The sequence below is a fragment of the Ceratotherium simum genome, chromosome 1 (assembly GCF_057802395.1).
Source record: "Ceratotherium simum simum isolate JZ-2026a chromosome 1, ASM5780239v1, whole genome shotgun sequence".
Classification (NCBI taxonomy): Eukaryota; Metazoa; Chordata; class Mammalia; order Perissodactyla; family Rhinocerotidae; genus Ceratotherium; species Ceratotherium simum.
This window is the reverse complement of record NC_141900.1, coordinates 39,227,934-39,252,663: the sequence shown is the minus strand read 5'-3', so window position 1 is coordinate 39,252,663 and position 24,730 is coordinate 39,227,934. Positions and strand designations below refer to the sequence as shown.

The 24,730-nt window shown below is 36.8% G+C and overlaps 1 protein-coding gene across 2 annotated transcripts in view; it reads left to right on the top strand.

Annotated features, from left to right (window-relative positions):
• SGCE (sarcoglycan epsilon) overlaps positions 1-21,573 on the top strand; it is a 66,463-nt gene extending 44,890 nt beyond the window's left edge. Inside the window, exons 6-11 of one of the 2 annotated variants that reach the window (XM_004431361.3) lie at positions 2,899-3,061; positions 5,833-6,044; positions 6,980-7,006; positions 7,743-7,931; positions 18,430-18,473; positions 21,286-21,573. In XM_004431361.3, coding sequence (XP_004431418.1) covers positions 2,899-3,061; positions 5,833-6,044; positions 6,980-7,006; positions 7,743-7,931; positions 18,430-18,473; positions 21,286-21,302 — 652 coding nt within the window. In that variant the 3' untranslated portion in view covers positions 21,303-21,573. The remainder of the gene's footprint in view (positions 1-2,898; positions 3,062-5,832; positions 6,045-6,979; positions 7,007-7,742; positions 7,932-18,429; positions 18,474-21,285) is intronic. The other variant, XM_014788182.2, reaches the window with a different exon arrangement.
• The last annotated feature ends 3,157 nt before the right edge of the window (positions 21,574-24,730 follow it).

The following is a 24,730-nucleotide window of genomic DNA, read 5'->3' as shown; positions in this document are numbered from 1 at the left end:
CCAATGGTTTGTCACATTTACTTTTGTTCTGAATTTTTAATTTTTAATTTGATCTGTAATTTCAGTCTATTGTATACTATTTGTCTCCCAAAGGCACTAGTGTTTTTAAATGTTCTTTCAAATGAATCTTAAGTCCAAATATAAATTTGACATAAAGAGCAACCAAATGAGTTTGTGCAATCGTGCTCTGCAACACAGTTGTCAGCTCAGGGTGTGACCTCATGCTTACATTGACGTTGCTTTGAATTTTTGTGCAGCACTTTTATTTCATTTCATTTTTAAAAATAACAGCTTTATTGAGATATAATTCACATACCATCCAGTTCACCTATTTAAGGTATATAACTCAGTGGATTCTAGTTTATTCACAAAGCTTTGCAGTCATTACCACAATCAATTTTAGAACATTTTCGTCATCCCAACATCGCCCTCTTATACCCATTAGCATTCACTTACCACCATCACCACCCTCAGCACTGGGCAACCACTATTTATTTGCTATCTCTATAAATTTGCCTATTCTGGACATTTTGTATGAATGGAATTATATAATGTGTGGTCTTTTGTGACTGACTCCTTTCACTTAGATTATTGTTTTCAAGGTTCATCCATGCTGTAGCATGTATTGGTGTTTCATTCCTTTTTATGGCTGAGTAATATTCTATTGTATGGATATTTCACCTTTTATCAGTTCATCAGTTGATGATCATTTGGATTGTTTCCACCTTTTGACTCCTGTGACTAATGTTGCTATGAACGTTCATGCACAAATTTTTGTATAAATATATTTTCATTTCTCTTAGGGTATATACTTAGGAGTGGAATTGCTGGGTCATATGTTAACTCTAACCTTTTGAGGAACTGCCAGACTGTTTTCCAAAGCAGTTGCACCATTTTACGTTCCCACCAGCAGAGTAGGAGAGTTCGAATTTCTCCACATCCACCCCAGCACTTCCTATTATCTGTCTTTTTTATTATAACCATCCTAATGGCTGTGAAATGGTATCTTGTGGTTTTGATTTGTTTTGCTGATGGCTGATGATGTTTAGCATCTTTTCATGCACTTATTAGATATTTGGATATCTTTTTTGGAGAAATGTCTGTTCAGATCCTTTACCATTTTTAAATTGGATTGTTTGTCTTTTTGTTATTGAATTGTAAGAGTCCTTTCTATTTTGTAGATACAAGTCCCTTATTAGAGATATGATTTGCAAATGTTTTCTCCCATTCCGTGGGTTGCCTTTTCACTTTCTTGATAGTGTCCTTTGAAGCACAAGGTTTTTAATTTTGATAATGTCCAAATTATCTATTTTTTCTGTTATTGCTGGAACTTTTGGTATCATATCTAAGAAACCATTGCCTAAGCCAAGGTCAGGAAAATTTACACCTGTTTTCTTCTCAGAGTTTAATAGTTTTATCTCTTACATTTAGATCTTTTATCTATTTTGAGTTAATCTTTTATATGGTGTGAGGTAGGGGTCCAACTTCATTGTTTTGCATATGGATATCCAGAAGTACCATTTGTTGTAAAGACTATTCTTTCCCCCGTTGAACTGTCTTGGCACCTGTGACAAAAACCAGTTTACTAAATATGAGAGTTTAGGGCCAGCCCCCTGGCTTAGCGGTTAAGTGCGTGCGCTCCGCTACTGGTGGCCTGGGTTTGGATCCCGGGCGCGCACTGATGCACCGCTTCTCCAGCCATGCTGAGGCCACGTCCCACATACAGCAACTAGAAGGATGTGCAACTATGACATACAACTATCTACTGGGGCTTTGGGGGGGAAAAAAAAGGAGGAGGATTGGCAATAGATGTTAGCTCAGAGCCAGTCTTCCTCAGCAAAAAGAGGAGGATTAACATGGATGTTAGCTCAGGGCTGATCTTCCTCACAAAAAAAAAAAAATATGAGAGTTTATTTCTGGACTCTGAATTCTATTCCATTGATCCACATGTCTATTCTTATACTAGTACAGTCAACCCTCTGTATCCATGAGTTTTGCACCTGTGAATTCAACCAACTGCAGATTGAAATTTCACAGATAGGAAGGAATTGAATTGAGTTGAATCCATGGATGTAAAACCTATGGATATGAAAGGCCGACTGTATTCATTGTACTATGCCATTTTATATAAAAGACTTGAGCATCTGTGGATTTTGGTATGTATGGGGATCCTGATTATTTAAATGCTATTAAATGCTATTATCACTATCTTCTCTTTCATTATTAATCTCTTATTGGCCAATTAAGTAGAGTTCTTTCCTTCTAATTGCAAAGATACCAAAAAAATAAGTTTTGTTTGCCTCGATTGTGTTTACCAAACAATAGTTTTTCTCTCATAATAACTTCTTAGATAAAAGATGGAGAGACCTAGCAGTAGGAGTCTGTGCAGTAGAAAAGCTGACATAACTTTTGGGTGGAATAGCTCAGTCTGCCTAAAGCTCCATACCTCTAGGGATGTAATTTCACAATCTTATTAAAATGAAATCAAGTGAAGATTTATTACTAATAATTATTTATTATTTTAGTGATAGTGTTATTTTTCTAAACAATTTAAGAATAATTTTTAAATGTAAGTAATCTACTAAATATAGTAATCAGAATATCACACATGCTTGTTTTGAATTAAAATAAATAGGATGAAAAAAACTTCTGGAAATTAACATAGAATCGAGAGAGTGTCTGTTGCACCAAAGCACTCCGTAAATATTGGTTGAATAAAGGAAAGCACGAAAGGAAGTCTTTACGTGAATCACTGTTTTTAAAGCCCAGGCCCCCACCTTAGGGGTGATTCTAGATAATCCTTCAATTCAAAAGGATAAATCCTGCTTTCAGGGTAGACTGTTTTGCAGTGTTTCCAATTTTCTTAACGGATAACCTAAGAGTTTCACATTTTTGCAGCGTTTATGTCATGGTTGGTGCCGATGTCCCGTTTTCTTCTTGTTTACGAGAAGTTGAAAATCCACAGAATCAGTTGAGATGCAGTCAAGAAATGGAGCCTGTAATAACATGTGATAAAAAATTCCGTACTCAATTTTACATTGACTGGTGCAAAATTTCGTTGGTGAGTTTTTATTTTATTTTGTTTCAAATGTAATTAGAAGCGATGTGGCTGGAGATAACATTTGACTAAAGCCTGAATTGCTTTTAGGAACAAATCCTGGGTTTACTTTGTTAACTGCAGTTGACCTCCGTTGACGTTAAGGATTTGGCAAGCTCATTGACAGTGCATCCATTTAGGAAAGAGTATTTCCACTTTTGTACTCGGTCTACCCTTGATTAGTTGCTGGGGCAGGATTAGCTTGGCAGGTGGTCCAAATGGCCCCCTGGGCATCCAGGTGGCTGCTAAATCAGGATAGATTATGGAGTCAGTGTGACGTGTGACGGAAGTCTCAAATATGCTGCCACTACCCCACTTTGGAATGAGAGACTGGAGTATGATAATAAATCTGAAAATAAAGCAATATTGTTCTATGATTCAGTGTCCTGAAAACTCAAATTGTAGGGAAAGTTCGAGGGATAAGAAACAATTCCTACTGAGGAAAGTCAGAGTCTTACCCACAGCCCCATAAATATTAAATATTTCTTTCTAAACTAGTTTTTAATTACTATGCCGAAGGACTTCAGAAAATGTGGATAAGGTTTCATATGTATGTAAGAGAGAGAAACGTGTAGTATTTTATATAAAATTTATATTAGATTTTCTGATCCTGCTTTCTGGAAGATAGGAAAGTTGTTTTACTTCTTCAGTGACCTTTAGATTTAACTTCTGTCAACTCTTGATGATTGGTGGTGAGTGAATTAGATCTAAGTTTAAAGTTGACATTTGAACAAAGTTATTGACACATAAACACAACTGTCACTTCATGTCTTAGCGAACCAGCTGCAGGCGACTTTCCTGGATCCGGGCGGGAGAACATGGTACTCGCGCCGCAGCTCTTAGCACCTGTAGCCCTTGGCCCTGGACTCCTCTTTCATATCTCCTGTGTCTTAGGAAATAATACTCCTTCTTTGCCTTCTCAAATCAAGTAAAATTATTAAGATCCTGTGGTTTATGTGTGTTACAGATAAATGTTGAATTTGCAAAGCTCAGTGTTTCAGTCATGGTGCTAGTCGTGCACGGGTGCGAGAGACTGCGGCTGCAGTCAGAACGGAAGCAGCTGCTTCTGACCAGGGTCAGGAGATGGGGGCCCCTAACCGCGCCGTTTTACTTGTGCTTGTGCTGTAAACTGTTTATGTTTAGGGATATTATCTAATTTCTAAGGGTTTAACAGTGACTTAATGCTTTGAAGATTTTAGTTTTTGTGGTAAGACTTTATAAATGGAAAGGTTGGGATTTTCATTTTTTATTTTACATCTATTTATTTATATGTCACATCTTACCACAGAAGATTTCACGAGACTTAAATAAAAGAGTCAAACCATAAACATATAAAAACAGTAAAGTAGAAGAGAAATGGGAAATCATGACCTAAACTTTACAAAAAATTAAGCCTAAGGTCAAGTTTGACCACAAGCCTCCTAATGTCCAGGATTAAAAGAGGAAATTCCTCAGTTATTTTGCTCTCATTCTTAAAGGAGGCAAAGCATCAGTTCTTTGGGAGAAAATAAATTTTTTACTAGCACTGTATTGTTCACAGAATTCTTCAAGTGGAGTTTTTTGGGTGAGGATTCTGAGAAATGCCACAGATAATTCTTCCCAGCTTTTTTTTTGTAGGGGGAGCACATGTAGTAACAAATTTCACGTGGCTATTTTTGTGGTGTCCTTCAATAAAAACCGTAGCATGATAAATGCAACTCAGTGAAAGCAGTTCAGTTAATGTGGAGATAAATTAATATAGTGCAAGTGTTGTGCAGTTTTTGATCCTAGGATTGTTGTTGTTGGTGCTGTAGACTCCTAGTGACTGTGTGTACAGCAGAGCGGAACCCTGCCCGGTCTTTTTGCACCATCCTCTCAGCTTCTTGCACTATATCAGACAATGCTCTGCTGCTATTCATAGGGTTTTCATGGCCAATTTTTTTCCAGAAGTAGGTGGCCAGGTCTGTCCTAGTCTGGAAGCTCCACTGAAACCTGTCCACCATGGGTGACCCTGCTGGTATTTGAAATACTGGTGGCATAGCTTTCAGCATCACAGCAACATGCAGCCACCACAGTATGACAACCCACAGATGGGTGGTGTGGTTCCTTGAATGGGAAAGGAACCTGGGCCGTGGTGAGAGCTTAATCGCTAGACCACAGGGCTGGCTGATCCTGGGATAGAATTTAGTGAAACTATAGCATTGGATGGGTTACGTGTTCCTTAGACTATCTTCCCTAAAAACTACTCTGTCAGCTGGATGGCAGAAAGATCAAGGTTGTAATCATTTAAAAATTCTCTTTTTTTTTTCTTTTCTCTTTCACTAACCTTAGGAACCATACCTGCATACCTGGTTATCAGCCGGTTCACTGTTTGTTAACATCTGCACTAGAGGTTTGTCACTAGGAAACAAGGAATTTATGTAGTAGTGTGAAGGGCTTCTGCTTTGAGGAAGGAAACTAGAAAAGAACAGCAACTACACACACAGACACACACATATTTATTATGTATATATGTACGTGTGTATATATGTTGTGGGAAGGACATAGAAAGTAGGCCAACATAAACCCTTTAATTTATTACTTTTATTCATTACTTCTTCATAGCTCCCATAAATAATTGCAAGTTTGAGATGAAAAAGTAATTGGAAAAGATTGCTTTTTAGAAATTTGTCAAAGAATGTTTTGCTGTGTCTAGATCTTAAACTCTGATGTTTGCCGCTATTAATTTGATGTGTAATTGTCTTCTTTTGCATCAGGTTGATAAAACAAAGCAAGTGTCCACCTATCAGGAAGTGATTCGTGGAGAGGGGATTTTACCTGATGGTGGAGAGTACAAACCCCCTTCCGATTCTTTGAAAAGCAGAGACTATTACACGGATTTCCTAATTACACTGGCTGTGCCCTCGGCAGTAGCATTGCTCCTTTTTCTAATACTTGCTTATATTATGTGCTGCCGACGGGAAGGAGTGTGAGTACTTTAAAACGCTAATACAAAATTATAGAGCCTACTAAGATAACATACAAGATTCCATTAAAAGCCAAGTTCCATTTAGTTCATAAAGCACTTTATAAATGAATTGAAATTATTTTCAAGTCAAACTACAGTACTTTATTTCTTTAAAATGAATTAAAATAGTTTCTAGTCTAGTAAATCAAATTAGGTGATATAATTACTTTATTCAAAAATTATTAAGGCTAGATGTAAATTCATGCTGGCGAAACAGTCCCAAGAATAATTGAGGCTAGATATTTTGGTTACGCAAGCCATCTTGTGTAAGCAGAGACTGCGGAATCGATTGACATGGTAATTGCACTTTAAATAAATAAATAGTCTTCGTCACTTTGATCAGAAGTGATGGTCAGAATTCTTCTTGACATTGTTCAGCTGTCAAACAGGGTGACACAATCTAAATGTTTAAAATATGTGTATAAATACTTAGCAGTATATTAATGGAAAAAAGAGTATAATTTGAGTAATGAGCCTTTACTTCATGAATAGTTAGTACTTTCAGGACATCTGTGTCAATTAAAATAATCTCCCGAGATTATCTGGAAATCAGGGTAACAAAGCAAAGGATAAAAAATTAATAAAGCAGCAAGTAACAAATTCTTCCATTTATACATGTAGCCTGATTTCATTATGTCATAGGATTTATTTCCAAGAGCTTAATTCTTAGTCTCCATTTTTTTTTTCATTTTCCTGTGTGTTTCTCATCAGTATTCCATCTCTGTACGTGTACTCATCCAAATAATGTCATAAACTTGGTGGCAAATGCTGCCTGGTTGCATTTAATAGTAACAATGTCAGCATTTCCACATCATGCAGGATCCCATGAGCATATAGTCTTAATGTTCCAAATATCAATGCTATTATTTAATTCGTAAATTTTGTTTTGTTTCTAGGGAAAAGAGAAACATGCAAACACCAGAGTAAGTGTCTTCTTTCCTGTTATTTTCTTTATCATACTTTTTCACTTCTCAGTTGCCCATCATGCTCCATATGTGTGTCATGCTTTTTTTTTTCCATTCATCGTCTTTCATAGTTTATTTCATAAATGTGAAAGCTGCTTTCTAAATAGAGATATTTAGGAGGGGTAGAAACTAAAAATAAAAAGGGTTTGAAAACTAAGATTATATAGATAAAAATTAAACCTAAAATATTTCAGATTCAGAATATTAACTTGCCATTTATATTATGTGATTTCCCAATCTACATTTCTATAAACCAGAGAACAGATGAAAAGACCTTTCATACACGTTTTCCTGAATCTACAGTAATAACCTACCATAAAATGAAACTTCTGTGAGTATTTATAAATGCCCCATCAGAAGCAACAATATAAAAGCTGTGGTAGTTTTATCTTAAGTGTAGAAATTAAATAAAATGCCAGTTTCTTACTTAGGGCTGTAATATTAACACAATGCTTTATAGCTTAGTTTAATGAAAGACACATTTATTTAAAAATTAGTTTATAATTTTCAGTTGCGCTATGTTAAAAGTACAAGAAATCTATCTGTTTGTGGAATAACTTGTAGATTTCCCAAAGTGCAATAATATCTTCTTGTTTTAAAAAGAAAAGACTGTTTCGTAACTGTTTCAAATTGGTGACCCATTGGGCTAATATATGATTTTAAATATGTGTTGTTTTCTTTCTTTTTGACCTAGCATCCAACTGGTCCATCATAGTGCTATTCAGAAATCTACCAAAGAACTTCGTGACATGTCCAAGAATAGAGAGATAGCATGGCCCCTGTCAACGCTGCCTGTGTTTCACCCTGTGACTGGGGAAATCATACCTCCCCTGCATGCAGACAGTTATGAAAGCACTAATATGCCATTGATGCAAACACAGCAGTAAGTATCCTCTTGGAACCGTAGTTATGAACATGCATGAATATATCTACTTAATGTCTATAAAGACCAGAGCTTTTCATTGTTGTTGCTTTTGTTTGTTTCTTTGTTTATAACTAGAAGAGAAAAATGCCAAAAGGACATTGATAGTGTTGATCCCATTCCTACTGTGCTGACCCAAATAATAGAATTACTTTCAGGAAATGGTTTTTTTTTCCCTTTACTAATCCAAACAAAATGACATTCACCTTAATATTTAAGAAATGGACACTGTTAGTAAATTAACAGGGCTGACCCTATGGCTTAGCGGTTAAGTGCGCGTGCTCCGCTACTGGCGGCCCGGGTTCGGATTCCAGGCGCATACCAAGGCACCGCTTCTCCGGCCATGCTGAGGCCGCATCCCACATACAGCAACTAGAAGAATGTGCAACTATGACACATAACTATCTACTGGGGCTTTGGGAAGAAAAAAAGAGGAGGATTGGCAATAGATGTTAGCTCAGAGCTGGTCTTCCTCAGCAAAAAGAGAAGGATTAGCATGAATGTTAGCTCACGGCTGATCTTCCTCACACACACACAAAAAAATTAATTAATTAACATATGTTTGCTCGCAGATGAGTTAATTGTGAAAAGAGTAGCATATCCTAAAGCATGACAAATTGATTATTTTTTAGAGCTATTATTAGAATTATTGCTTCTGTTAACCAATTTTTTTAATGTTATTACCACAGATCTATTTGATCAAAATTTTTTGCCTCAGGATAAAAGGTTTTTAGGTTGTTTTTTCTGATCTGCTTGTATATCAATATGACTAGTTCGAATTTTGGCTATAAACACAATTGATTAGTGCAGACTTTCTCTGTAGTGCTAAAAGGACTGTGGTCAGAAGGCCTGGAAGAGGCCTTTGTAAGAGGTAAGCATGGGGGGAGAGGAGTTGAGGAAATTGTCCAGTTGCTCTTGAGAACCAGTGTTAGATGCCTAGAAGCTTGATTTTCATATAAGGCAATTGTAGGTAAAACTCATTCATTTTTAAGAACATGGCTCTTTTTTTCTTTTTTATCCATATGTTCAAATGGGTTAAATTCAGTTTCCCCAAAGAAGTCACAAGTTTGCTTTTGAGATCGCCTTACTTTTCACTTTACTTTTGTAAGTAGAATGGATATACAGAAAAATCTACCCCCCCACACACATAATCCTTAGGATATGATGTAAAAGTAACCTCTTACTGATTAAAGATTTATCTGGAAACCATGCTGGGTGCAAACATTTTCCCATTGTGAATGCTTGTTTTGTAACCATGTAAAATGCATGTGGTAATTTGAAGATTAAGCAGTAATTAATATGAATAGTATAGACAATCCGACTCAACAAATTTGTCCAAAGTACTTTGGAAATCTAAAAGTATTATGAGTATTTTCCTGAAATCCTCTAACATCATTTACTTAGTGTTGACTAGGCCAAGGTATGTGTTTATGTGTGCATGTGTGTGTGAGTAATTGATTCAAGTCCTATTAACAGTGGGGAAAATTGCATACATTTAAAATTTTGAGTTTTGTTAACATTCATATTCTATCAAGGATGTAAATATTAAAGTCTCACAAAATACAGTTGTACTGAATGGAAGGGGTGGATTTCTGTGTTCTCTGATGGTTAATGGATCATCATAAAACCCACTTTACCAGGATTAGATACTGAGGAGAAAAATTTATCGAATTTCATGAATATTGTAATAGTTCACAATTCAGCACTCTCTCCTGCCTTTTTTAGATGAAAATTATGAATAGCCTTATCATTCATTTTCAAAATGAAAAGAATTAAAGACTTCTTTAAGGCCACCATTTTTTTTATTCTTTACCCAAGAGTGCTAGTGAAATGTTGATATATATTCTTCAAATGTTGATATTTGTTCTCAAAAATGAAATGCTCAAATACACTTGGAAAACAGGTTTTTTGGTTTTTGTTTTTTAAACTACAAGAGTTCTCAGAGCCTTTAGTGTGTGGATATGTTTTGTGAATCCATGGAAAAAGGTCAGAAGAGGTAACTCTTTAAAGAACGGGTTGGGTGGGCCGGCTCCGTGGCTTAGCGGTCAAGTGCGCGCGCTCTGATGCTGGCGGCCCGGGTTCGGATCCTGGGCGCGCCCCAAGGCACCACTTCTCCGTCCAGCGCGAGGCCGAGTCCCACATACAGCAACTAGAAGGATGTGAACCTATGACATACAACTATCTGCTGGGGCTTTGGGGGGAAGAAAATGAATAAATAAAATCTTTAAAAAAAAAAAAAAAAAAAAGAACGGTTTGGGAAATGCTTCTCTTGACAAAATAACAAAGCTATCAAATTTTAGAATAGAGAAATATTTGTTATAATAAGTAGGGTAACTTGAATATGTTTGTAAATCAGTAAAACTCTGTTGTTGGTGAAGTTTAAGGGAGGAGAAAAGACCATGTCATTTTGTAGATACACTTTATAACCGTATATATTGAGAATAGGATAGCTCCTTAAAAATGATTTGGATTCCCCATGGTTAGGATTTTGCAATGTTGCCACTAATATACAAGTAAAATAACATTTCCTATCTAGTTTACAACCAAATGCATCTTCCTGGTCCTTCCATAACCCCATCAGACTGTCATTATGTTGATCAGATCTCTCTGTTTACAAATGTAATAGGTTATTTTATTGAACTTGCAACAATTTGACCATATATGTATTTTTAAGTCCAGAAAACGATATTATTCAGATTTCTGCTGATGGAAAAACTCCATTAACTAGCACTTCTATATAAATAGAGTACATAGATAATTGATGATGTTCACAATGATTATTCTGAGGCACTGCGAGATCATCAAGTGTGTCTGACTCATCAGAGGAAAATTAAATTACATTTGGTGTAGGTTCAATTTTCAGTGTATATTATCTTTCTTTTAGTCTTGGAAATGGCTAATATGTGCATAGTCTCTATGGTAACTCCCTATAAGCCAGAATATGTGATTAACCTCATTTTCCAACCATGCCAGATAATAGGGAATTTATTGTATCAGGTTTGTCACAGGTGTCCTTTACGAAAATTCAGCTTTTACTCCTTAGCTTAAAAGTGTAGCCCTGTTTTTAAAGTTTATTTTTAGCACCAAGTACATACATATGTAAATATTTTGGTCGTTTGGATTGAACTGAATTCTCAACATTAAAATAAGATGCTATATTTGATGAGGCATTACAGTACTTGATAACCAGGTAGATGCTTGAATGATGTTGCCTGGTATTTATTAATTAACCCTTCCTAAGAGGGCATGTGTTTCATCCTCACATATTCATACTAAATGTACTGAATTTATTATTCATAAATAATTTGGCTAGCTACAGGATTTCGTGTTTGTTCTTCAGACTCAACACCAGAAATGTTCAAGCATAAGGATATGGCTGAAAGTTTGTGTTGGCTTCTAAGCAAGACTCAAGAACGTTCAAAGCTTTCCTTCAAAGCTGCATAGAAACTTGTTTGGGTCTTTTAAACCAGTCACTCCATGAGGTGTAGAGAACCTCGTAACAGTGTAAGGTATATAGGACTCACCAAAGTTGTGTAATGAGGGGCTGCCACAGTTATTTATCAATTACACAGTAATATTTTCTTTTTGGTAGAATGCTTCATAGGACTCCAGACTGGCACCATAAATGAGACAGTAGAAAAATGTTTAATCATTTGCAGGTGATAAAATTGAGACACGGATAAGAGACAAACTAAATTAGGTCAAAACTGAGATTAGATTATTTACCTATCTTGATATGCAGTCAGGGACAGATAATGTGGTCGTTGACCTCAGAAGGATCTCTGATCCAGGTTACAGGCAAGGTGCAGGTTACAGAAAAATACAAACAGGCTGTTAAAGTTATCAGATAGTATAGAAATGTAAGGTAAATTTAATTTGATCTTTGCTACTGTATTTATTGTTTAGTAAACTTGTTTATTTTGGAATGATTTTCAAGGTACAGAAAAGTTGCAGAGATAATACAGAGTTCCCAAGTATCCCTTATCCAGTTTCTCCCCTTGTTAGCGTCTTGCAGTACCATGGTACACTGCCACAACTAAAGAGACCTACACTGGTGCTTACTATTAACCAGACTTCAGACTTTTTTTTCTTTCAGATTTCACTAGTTTTTTTCCCCTAATGTCCTTTTCCTGTTCCGTGATTCTGTGTAGGACATAATAGTTGGCATGTCTCTTTAGTCTCCTCTGGTCTGGGCAGTTTCTTAGACCTTCCTTGTTTCTCGTGACCTTGACAGTCTTGAGGAGCCAGGTATTCTGTAGAATGTCCTCCATCCCTTGGTATAGTCAAGCTTTCTACGTCTGTACTTAATCAGTTGTCTTTGTAGCTCAGTGAATAAATGTTGCCATTAATAGTAAGAAGAATTTTTTGCTCAATAGGCAGTCTCCTTACTTATTACAATTCATTACTGCAAATCACTTATAAAGTAAATTCTTTTTTTTTTTTTTGTGAGGGAGATCAGCCCTGAGCTAACATCCGTGTTAATCCTCCTCTTTTTGCTGAGGAAGACTGGCTCTGAGCTAACATCCATTGCCAATCCTCCTCCTTTTTTTTTTTTCCCCAAAGCCCCAGTAGATAGTTGTACGTCATAGCTGCACATCCTTCTAGTTGCTGCATGTGGGACGCGGCCTCAGCATCGCAGGACAAGCAGTGCGTCGGTGCGCGCCCGGGATCCGAACCCGGGCCGCCAGTGGCCGAGCGCGTACACTTAACCGCTGAGCCACGGGGCCGGCCCTAAAGTAAACTCTTAAAAATAAATTTGCTTTGTCCAAAGAATCAGTGTAGTGGTTAGGGGTTATGTTTTGGACCAAAGACTTAACATCAAAAATATATTACAGATTTGACTGATGTACCTCAAAGATAAACCTTTGTAATGATTTAAATTAAGAAAATCAAATTGCAAGTCATAGAATTTTAGGTGCTGAAGCGCTGTTGAGAGGTAGTCTGTCCTGGTTGTTCCTAAACCTGCAGGTCACGGTCAGCTGTGGAGCTTTTATGGTGTAGACCCCAGGGCCCTGCCTCTGGGGATTTGGAATCTGGTGGAAGTGTGTGTCATGGTGGAGCAGGAGAAAAGGTTGAGAACCCCTGATTTAAATACTTAAAAGACCTAGGTTCTAGGATTTGGGAAGGCCAGATTGGTATTTCTGGTGGTATTTTTGTTGGGGGTTGAGGTGGAGGAGGAGTTATTCATCACACTCCTCCAGTAGAGTTTTAAAAGGGCATGGGGCCAGCCCGGTGGCGTAGTGGTTAAGTTCCTGTGCTCTGCTTGGCAGCCCAGGCTTGTGGATTCAGATCCCAGGTGCAGACCTACATCACTCACCAGCCACGCTGTGGCGGCATCCCACATACAAAATAGAGGAAGATTGGCACAAATGTTAGCTCAGGGCCAGTCTTCCTCACACACACACCCCCCCCAAAAAGGAGGGGAACAATTTCTCCTAACTCCCCCTGAGGGGTCTGTGCAAAGGAAAAGTGTGAAAGGGGGCTGTTATCTAGGGTGCCGGCTGTCTGGGGGTTTATATTAGCCTCTGGACTTTCCACACCTCTTGAAGCTGCCTGGGGAGAACGGTGTGAAGGGAGAGCTGAGTGCTGATTAGAAAATGATGCCCGAATGGGACAAAGAAATGCTAAACCTTGAACAGCTAAAAACCACCTGGAAATTGTACTCATTTGCAGTTTTATGGGAGGCATTGACTGGAGGATCCCAAATACTCAGTTTTCTAAAAAGGAATTTATTCTTAAATTTGTACTGTATTATGTGGTCTTTTAGAGGGTAGATCTGCCTCCTCTTTATTCTTTTCTTATACCAACATCAATATCAACTGATTTTTCCTAAGTGGGAGGCATCTTCTTAGAGGATTTTATGTAATGAACAATAAAGGAAAGTGCCCAGACATTTTCTAGGAAGATTTTAATTGGCTATACAAAAATTTTCCTTATTCATTATACTAAACATAACACCTAATCCAGGGTAATTGAGTCTCCCTCAAAACAGGAGGTAGGTTGTGCTTAATCTTTTGCAAATTAACAAGTATAAAAGTAGAATTAAATCTTCTAATTAAAGCTACTTAGTAATTAACCATTTTAGCTTTTATCTAAAATATTTTTCCATTTGTCTTCCCTTTGGTAATAATTAGAACTAACTTCATGGTAAAATTCCATAAATAAAAAATTAGGTTTCAATAAAAGCTAATATCAGTTGAAGAGAATGTTTCAGGGGACCAAGATAATGATTTCCTGTTGACAAAAAGTGTCAAACACCCAGGGATATTTTGGAGGCATTGACTTTTTTTTTTAATTCAGCGAGTATACACTAAAAGCGATAGATGCACTATCTCTTTGATGGATTTTGGTTTTGTCGGTTTGTGTTGCTGTTTAAAGCTGTGGTAGGCTTGCTTTTGGCTTCATACAAGCAGGGGAAAAAACAAAAGAAATAAATGAATGTCTCCTTTCTCTTTTATATTCCATGTATGTTCTACATTGCTTTTAGTTAAAATTAGGTTTTGAAATTAAAGATGATGGTGATGTTTCCAGTTTCTTTGTGTCCTTCCTTCCTTCCTTAGTCTAAATAGTGGCCTGATTCTATAGTAAAAGTAGTTAATAGAATCCAACTCAGCATTTCTAGAAAAAAAAAATTGTGAAAATTCAAGGTTTGGGGGCAATATCGATTTTGCTGAAATAATTGAGAAATATCAAAAATATATTACTATTTCTTATTGTTAAATGACTCCATACTAATTCAAAAGGGACGTGTTTTGTATTCCACATGACTAAACTAATGTCATTTATTTTCAACTGTGGCACAGATTCTATGGCTTTATGCAAATCACTTAACCTTTCTTTGCTTTTGAGTCTTTAAGCAAGTAGGAATATAATGGGTTGATAATCATCAACCTTACTCATAGAATTACTCTACAGGATATCCAAGAATGTCAAATTACCTTAAAACGATGGTACAAATAATAAATAATTGCGTACTCCCCCCAAAGCACTTATTTATTAATTTGCAAGTTATTACCTTTGCTTTCTTAAAGAATGAAGTTTGTGCACTGGCTAATTTACATAATTTTCTATTTAAACGGATGTAATTAATGGTAGTAAAATTAGAAAATAATTAATGGTAATAATTTAGAGAATTACAGTTTTCTTAAATCTTTTTTCTACCGAATGCAGTTTACACATAATAATCTTGCATTTTATTCTAAATAGTTTTATGACTTTATAAAGGTCCTTTCTTTGAAAGATTAGAGGACTTCTGTTTGAAGCCAACCTCCACTCTCCTATATAATTGCCCTTAGCAGCCTGCTTTCACCAAAGATGGAAAGGCTTCCACTTTCTTACTGCATTCTCTGCTTAACTATATCGGAGTTAGTTGTAGGCATTTTTCCAGTATGCCTGAAGCAGTGCTCTTATGAAGTACCTCCCTTCAACTCTTAAATGGAATACACACTTCAAATATGCCCATCACAGATATATTAACACTCTAACACTCACAGGCTCACATGTAGTCACAAGTTTGGGCAACCAAAAAACAGCGCTGTGTGTGCACAGGTGGAGACTCTGGGGAATTTGGCTCTCCACGTATTTTTGTTGAGCAACTTTTTGCACACATAAGCACTTTTATATAACTCATCTAGGTTTCAGTTGAAGTTGCAAGGAGTGCACGTACATCGTTCAAACTTAACAAATTGGGACACACACTGCAGAGACTTTTAAATCCCTAAACCAATGTAACACACACAATTGCTTTCTCGTACATCTCCCAATTTCTTGTTAGTTTGTGTGGCACTTTCTCAACCAACCATTTCTCTTCAAACTGAGCCAAGCCCATTGCTATTTAGAAAGTTTAACAGTGTAGCGGAAGAGGAAAAAAATGGAGACTAGAGAAGAAATGACAGAGTGTAGATTGACTTTGATCAGTAGTTTTCAAACTGTGTTCCACGGAAGGGTAGGTTGGATTGGCCAATGGGAGAGGGGGTCCCAACTACGTCATCCAAGTATTGATTTTGAATTTTGGGTATCTGTGATCTAGGGCTTTTGAAGGGCTTTCTTTGTCCTCTTTGGTATTTTTATTTTGTCAAAATGTACTGATTTAATCCATAAATAGGCTAGGTAGAGCTAGAGATGATAGGAAATGAGGAAGTGCATGTGTGTGCATGTGTGCCTATATAAGGTGTGCTGTGTTAGTTTCTAATGTAGAATAGACCCAAATTAGTTGTTCCTGAGAAGTTAAAACTCATATCCCCCTCCCAAATGTCTGTGAAATTGCATTTGGACTTCTGTAGTAAAGATGCTTGTTCTACCATCTTTAAATCTAGAACTTACTTCCTCTTGTGGTTTATAAATTAATCTTTTTACTTTCATGATCAAAACCACTATAAATACATTGTGTGAAATACTGAAAGAATAGACAAACCAAAAAAAAAAAAAAAAATACTCCGAAACCACACAAGGATAAGTAGGGATGATAGATAATAGCAAAAAAGAATAATTATTGGGATGAATTATTAAGTAACTTCCTCAAATTGAATTAGAATTGATTTTGTTATTTCCTTAACAATATATTTAAAATGGAACTGAAAATTTAAAAAAACTCACTTGAAGTTATTAACATTTCTATAGATTAATTTAGAGTTTAAACAGTATTTAACTAGCATGTACTGTTTTTCACTTTAGATCATTGAATTTGGAACATAATATTTGCCTCGCTGAAATGATTCAGATCAATGGTTTTCAAACTTTGTTTCTTGGAGATTTCTTAGAAATGCCTTAGGGGCCAGCGGGGGGGGCCAAGGAAACAAAGCGGGGGGGGGGGGGGGGGGGATTTCTGGCTTCCTTGTTTCAACCCAGGCAACCTCACATTTATCTCTTTTGTATGTCAAGAGTTCTGCTTAGGATTTCAATTAAAAGGAATTCCATTACTGAAGAGAAACAAGAAAAACTTTGAAAATCCCTGGCTGGGATCAAGCCCTGCTCTGTAGCAAGAGGCTGCCTCCTAGAATTTCTTCCACACAGAATCTAAATTGTACATTTTAAATACAATTTTAAACTAATTTTAATATCAAAATTTGAAACTAAATGAGTGTGAGTGTTAAGAAACGTGTGTATTATGTGAATCTTTGTAAGTCTCTTCACTTTTGCATGTATTCATTCAAAAATTACTTATTGCATGCTTACTGCTGGGAATACTGAACAAAATAGGATGGTTCTTACTGTTAAGGTAGTTTGGGGCAATTAAACATTATGTGAGGCGAAATAGAATGACAATCATCGTCTATGAAAGTATGCTAAAAGGTAACCTAGTTGGGGGAATGCTTAGAGACTGAGGAGGCGTAGAAGAGGTGGTACTTGAGATGTTATTTCTTTAATTAAAAATAATAATAAATTAAAAAAATTAACATTCCTTGTGGAATATTTTTAAATTATAAGAGTAATACATGTCCACTGTAACAAATTTTGAGTAGAATTGTCAAGGACAAATGGAAGCTGGTTGGGTGCCAGAGATGATAGTGGCCATGGAGGTGGTGGTTCTGTCTCAAGCAGTCAGGGAGGGCTCCATGTAGGGACTGGATATATTGATGGCCTTCTAGGCCACACTGAGAAACTTGAAACTTAATGTACAGGTAGGTGTAAGGAAATAATAAAATGTGTGTTATTTGAATGACACAATCAGATTTGTGTCATAGAAGATCCTCTGACAGCACAGTGGACTATAAAAGAGCAAGAATGGAAATGAGGAAACAATACAGATCAGTTGCAAAGATCCAAATGAGAAATGATGATGGCTTCAACCAAGGTAGCAATGGAGATGGGGAAGAAGTGGACAAATTCAAAGGAGATTGAGGAGAATCGTCGAGAGTTCCAAAGTGATTGGATGTGGGGACTGAAGGGGAGAGGGAAGGGCCAATGATGACTTCTACACTTTGACTAGTGCATTTGGGTGGATGGCCAGTGTCATTCTCTGGGATGGGGATGGAAAAACACAGGTTTAGCATAGTGAATGACGATGGTTATATATGTTGTTCTCTGAGAGTGTATGAGTGTGTATATGTGTTCTAGACCTGGATCTAAAAGTGTACAGGTTATGAGCACAAGCCTTGGACCCCCTGTGTTCACATCTTTATCCACCACTTCCTAGCTGTGTAGCCTCAGAACTCTAAGCCTATTTCCTCATCTGTAAATTAGGAAAAATAATACCTAACTCCTAGGGTTGTTGTGAGGTACAACATAGCATGCAGTAGGAACTCAATGAATGTTGTCAAATATTGTTATTATTTATCTTCCTCAGACCTCAGTTTCCTCATCCATAAATTCATGAGAAGTGAGCCGGGGGAGTTGTGCTGGATTAGATGATTTCTGAGATCCTTTCTAGCTATAAAGTTTTTCATTCTAATATGTCTGCTCTCTGTTTACATGAGTGTAAACAAACACAGTTTTACTCAAAAATATTAATCATTTCTAGGAACTTGCCACATCAGACTCAGATTCCCCAACAGCAGACTACAGGTGAGTACCAGAAGTAATAAATTGGTGCTTATGGATGAAGCTAGTAGATTAAAAGATAATTATAGTACTATGTAATTTATGAACCTTTAGCTTCACCGAGGAAGGCAAAACAGTGTGTCATTCCTTAATCAGAGTTAGAACCTCAGAATAATAGCTTAGATTATTTCATAGATTGGCATCGGAGTGATAAACACAGGGTAAACGATCTTAGAGCAAAAGCATCCATGGAGGTCCTGCCTAATTAAGGAAGATTGAATAAAATCCCCTTCCTTCAGTGAAGCTCCCTATTCTTCCCGTTGGTATGAAAGATTCTTAGCTTGGATGCATCCAGGATTTGTCTCAGTAAGTGAGCAGCTTGAAACTGACTCTTACAAAAGGAAACCATTGTGACTAATCACTGAGGCTTTGGGGGGGATAAATGAGAAATGGTTGGCCTGGTTTTAATGCCACTTTAAAAAGCTGTTATAACATGACCAGCGACAACAAGATGGCGGACAATTCTCCCTAGACTATTCTATTTCCCTAAGACTTGCTTTCTTTAAGTTTATTTCTTTCAAGTGTCTCTAAAAAATTTCCACAGCCAATTATTTCATTCATCTCGGTACCGAGTAGATAACTTATTCATGATTGTCTTCTAATTAGTGGTTGATTCTTAGTTCTAATTGCCAGGCAACCAGTAATGCCTTTGTAGCTCTTTTGGAAAAGTGAGAGAAGTTTTAAAAATGTAGGTTGGATGTGGAATTCTGAGTGTGAATAGTGTATTGTGGTAGGGAAGCTATTAAGTAAGTCTCTTAAAAACTTTAGGCACATACAGAAATTTATTGGATGTTTTCATTCAAAAATTATCTTCTCTATTACTGCTTTCGGGAATTTAAGGAGATTTTCGTTTGACAACTTTTCAAAGATTTGAGGCAAGTATAATGACGTTGTTCATCAGATTTTAATTACGAGATAATGTTTATCAGAATTTTCCCCCACAATTTTGATTACTTGTTTTAATTAAATGCTAACATGTTTCAACAAGACTGTTCAATATATTGATGTGGTGGTTCTACTGTGTAAGCATTCAAGAGATTGATGAAGGAACACACTTTGTTATAAATATGTGTTACCTAAAGAGCAAAGAAATAAATGAATCTCTACTACCACTAATTTCATGGCTTTTTTTTTAAAAAAGGAAAAATTTTTTAAGAATATTTCTACAGTGAAAATGTTAGAACTTTATCCTCGTTAACCTCATAGACTTCCATTTCTCCTAATATGTCTTTCTTCTGATTTTTAATTATTTCAGGCAAGGAGTGAGTAGAAGGGAGACAATTTCTAGCAAAACAATAAATTTTTTTGAGTGCTTTAAAAATCCAGATTTTACTTATTCTGCCATTAGGGGAAATAAGGAAACCTAAGTAGATGATATTAGGGAGATTTATTTGATACTTGTATAGATTTTTAGTAAATAGACTTGTTAGCATGCTACATTTTAGTAATAGGCAGCATTTCCAAATACAAGGACAATTTATGCCTGAGCAAATGTGATAAGAGCCAAAGAATTTCCCTTGGAGGATTTTAGGTTGTTCAACATAATTTTCTAAATTATTTTTCTAAAACAGGTTTTGAGGAGCAGACGTTTTACTTGAGTCAAGAAAGCTTTGATCTCCTTTTTAGTTAACTTTGTAACCTATTACTTTCTTGTTTTCTTATATTTTTCTGTAATTTGGAGCATATTATTGACTAAAGTGCACTATCTCCTCTTGGTTGTTTTCTTCTTGTTTTTGGTGAGTCCCCAAAGTATGTAAGTGCTAAAGGGAGAGAGACCACCCTAGCATTTTTTATAATTGTGATAGGTTGTTGTGTTTCTGCCTCAGATAAATGTAAAACCAAATAGAGTCATGCCTCCTGGAGAGAAGAGCTAAATGGGCAGGTTACATTCCTTCTTCTGATTCTGTTCATTTGAATGAAAAACTAAAGTTTGTTTCTCCATTTCTAAGTTACTCTATTCTGTCTGCACATGCATGGATTCAGTGCTGTTTTTGTATTTTCATGGGTACAACAGCTTTTCTGTTCCTCCATCCTGGTTATCCTAGTACCGCAAGGAGGCAACAACATTTGTGCATGATTATCATGAAATAATAATTTGCTTTTTCCAAGTACCTCAGAGCACTATGCTAGTGTCACAGTTTTCTTTATGGAGATAATTTAATCACAGGTTTGTCTCTAGAATACCAAGTAATTTTATTTGTAGCTACCTATATGGAATTTGTCAGGGGAGAGTGTATTTTGAAGTTTGGTTTATTTAGTTAGTTGTTTTCTTTTAAATGATAATCAAAAGTTGAAGAAATGAACTAGCTGCTGGTGGTGTAATCCTGGACTTAAGCACTAGCTGGGATAATGGATCACTTGAAAGCTGACAAGAGCACTGCCTTTTGGACCAACCCCAGCCCATTAGGTTTGATGCCCCTTCAGGTTTTCTCATTTTCTCTGCCCTTCCAACCCACATGATATTGTCTAAAAAGCCATGATTAAAAGGTACAGTCATACATCCTTCACTCAACTTCATTCTTTTTGTTTATCGTGGGAGGAATTTTCAGGCCGTACCTTTTGAGAAATACAAAACATTATAGCTTTGGCCAAAGAAAGGGGACAGATTTAGAATTTTTAAAAAACCAAGTATAGAGAAATAAAGCAACATAATTATTTTAAATTATGTTGAAAAGATAGACAGTTACTTGTTTTGCTCAAGTTTTTGTTTTGCTCAAAATCTACAGTGTCCATGCCCTGACTAACTCATGCCTATGTTCATTCTTCCACATTGCAGGTAAATGGTATCCCTGAAGAAAGGAAACTGACCGAAGCAATGAATTTATAATCAGGCAACAGAGCAGTTACATCTTGTTCCTCCTCTCTCCCAATCATGCATGAGCTTTTCTGGCATATACTATGCATGTTGACAGTATTAAGTGTGTACCAAACAATACAATATAAGTTTCATTTTACTAATGTATTTTTTTTTGTACTTAAAGCATTTTTGACAATTTGTAAAACACTGATGACTTTATATTTGTTACAATAAAAAGTGATCTTTAAAATAAATATTATTAATGAAGCCTAATGTCTGGTGAAATTTATTTCAGAAAGTATTTGATTACCTCCTATATAGTAGGAATCTTTCGTTGCTAGGAACAGGTTCATGTGTTCATTCTTCATTCAACAAGATTTTATTAAGCACTTCCTATAAATATATAAAATGTCTGTGCTTCCAAGTGAGCAACCCATTTAAATAATACTTTTATCTTTGTGGCCTTTAAAGCCTGTTCTTTTATATAACACCTCTTAGAGTGTTTTAGGGTAAACCTGGTTTTATGGATTGTGGATCTAATGATACCCCGTTCATGAAGGGTGGCCCAGGCTGCATAATTACCTGACTCCATAACCAGATATGTGGTTTTAGAAGCAAGCCAGGAGCTATTACTCAAAAAGAGAATGGTTACCTGTTGATGGTGACATGAATTAGCTCCAAAACCCCAGGCTCCCCTGCAATAACACTACTTTCAAGGCTTAGCAAAGTTTCCTCATACCATGTTGGTCTGCTTCATGTATCTTGGACACTATTGGATCAATGTGGCCATCAGGCCAGTTAGCAAGGCCACTTTGGTTGCATGCTAGACCAGCTGGAGAGCCTTCTCTTACTCTGCTGTGGGTAGATTTCTGTGTTAGCTGTTACTTGGTCAGAGGACACACAAATGCTATCTAAATCTGATTCCAAAATCCCAAAAGATTCCCTGTTAGTATTGTGTACAACAACTTGTCTTGCACTTAGGGGAAATACTCTATTACGTCCTTCACGTTGGAAACCACCTTCCCCCATCTCCTTCCTGGGACTTAACAGAGAATGTAGGTTCTTTGATTTCTTAGAGATTTCTCTTGTATTCTTATTCCTTCCCAAGACAACTAGGGCATTGCCACTTGCTGTTCTTCAGGATTGATCAGCTTGAGGTTGTAAATATATTGGATCAGGTTCATGTCCTAGGAGCAAGGAAAGGTTGCCACAATTCCAGATGACTAGATTGTGGCATAACAGCAGAGAATTAACAAACTGTTGCTCTGTCAGGTGAAATTAAAGTGTCCCTGGTAGTCCAAGTGAGCAGGAACTGCAGGTCAAGGGTCAGGAACTTGATTCATCTGTTCTAGGAAAGAGGCCACTGTGGGAATTGGAAAATGCAGGTGGGGTTCGTTTCAGTTTTCACACCACATTAAGGAATTGAATGAGGATAAGAATCATTGGGATAAGTCTCACAAATATTTTGATAATTGCCTTAATCTCTGCAATTCCCTCTGAAAAAGTGATCTTGACTCGGACTTAATATTTTGATGGGGAGGAAGAGTCCAAATAGCTTCCCAATGGTCATTGCTACCCTAATAGTCCTTGCTTTATGGGTCAAAAAAAATGTGAGGATTTTGCCACATGCTGAGGATTTCTATCTCAAACAAACACCCTCATAGTGGGCAAATGAATATATTGTGAGTTTGGGGTCCCAAAGGTGAACTGAAATTAGAACACTTTTTTTCAGTTGGCCACAGTAAACCGTTGCCCTAAAAAACCAACTGCAGTGGTTGTCTGGCCTTTTCAGAATTCAAGAGGGCCGGCCCTGTGGTTTAGCGGTTAAGTGCACGCGCTCCACTGCTGGCGGCTCGGGTTTGGATCCCAGGCACGCACCGTCGCACCGGTTCTCCGGCCATGCTGAGGCCGCGTCCCACATACAGCAACTAGAAGGATGTGCAGCTATGACATACAGCTATCTACTGGGGCTTTGGGGGAGAAATAAATAAAATTATAAAAAAAAAAAAAAAAGAATTCAAGAAAACTCAGATCTAGATTCCAAATATCCCCTAAAAGTTGTAACTTTTCTTCCTCCAATATATAGTCACCCAAAAATTATGATCTCTCTTTGGGGAAGTTCATGTCTATAAGTCTACACTGATGATAGAAAAGAGCATTACATAAAAATGTTAAGACTAAATTTGAGGCTCAGAGAATACTTAGAAGATAATACTTAACTAGAAAACAACATCAAGGCTGGAGCCTCCAAGTACAGATACAGCAAGTAGATGGGATATGTGACCTCTGGGATCAATGGTCCAAGATTTGAACTATCACTTTCCATGTTTTGACTATACCCAATTGAGTGGATGGATAAAAACTTTCAGGCAAGCCATTCTAAAATGGAGCAGCTTCCCAAATTTGTATTTTGGAATTTCCTATGCAACACCCTACTAGTTGCTTTTTTGCATGCCCAATATGTTAATATGAGTCAGGTCAAGTTCTGAGGATACCGTGGAGAGCCAAACAAAACACAGGCTCTGCCCTCATGGAGTTTACCTTCTAATAGGAAAAACAGACATTAATCAAGTAGTCCTACAAATAAACATCAAATTGCAATTGTGATAAATGCTACGAGGGAAAGTAATTGGTGGTATAATAGCTTATCACAGGGTGACTTGACCTAGTCAGCAAAATCAAAGATTTCCTTAGGAAGTTTGTGCTGATATCAAAAGGATGAGTAGAAATTCATAATATGAAGTAGAGTAAGAAAGAATATTTGAGGCAGAGAGAAAAGCATATCTAAGTCCTTTTGGGAGAAGAGATCCTAGTGAGTATACGGTTCTATCAGAAAGTCCAATGTAGGTAGAATATGGAATCTAAGGAGGAGATGTTGGGAAAGTGTGGAGGAAGAGAAAGGTAGGACCAAACCATGTGTGACTTTAAAGGCAGAAACATCAAGTCTAAAGCATTATAAGAATGAAGAATGGTGATGTCATATTTTGCATTTTTATACAATCGATCCAGCTATAACATAGAGAAGAGAGAGAGTAGGTGGGCAGAGTGTGGATAGACCAGTTAGGAGGCCGTTGTAGACACAACTGGAGAAATGGTGCCTTTGATTAGGACAGTGGCAGAAGAGATGGAGAGAAATGGACAGATTCAAGAGTGATGTAGGAGGTAAAAAATAGCAATTGTTGGTACATTGATACTTTGAAAATGGTGTTAAGAAAAACAAAGAGGCTAATTCTGATTATGTAGGAGTTTTTTTGGTCCAATGTGGTGCTATTGTAATAGAAGATAGTCGATGAGAGCCAGGATTGAGGAAAACAATATGTGTTCACTTGGATGTAAGGTGAACTTGAAGTACCTTTGGGAAAACCAAGAGAAGTAGGCAGTTGGATATATGAATTTGAAGCTGAAAGTAGAGGTCTGGACTGGT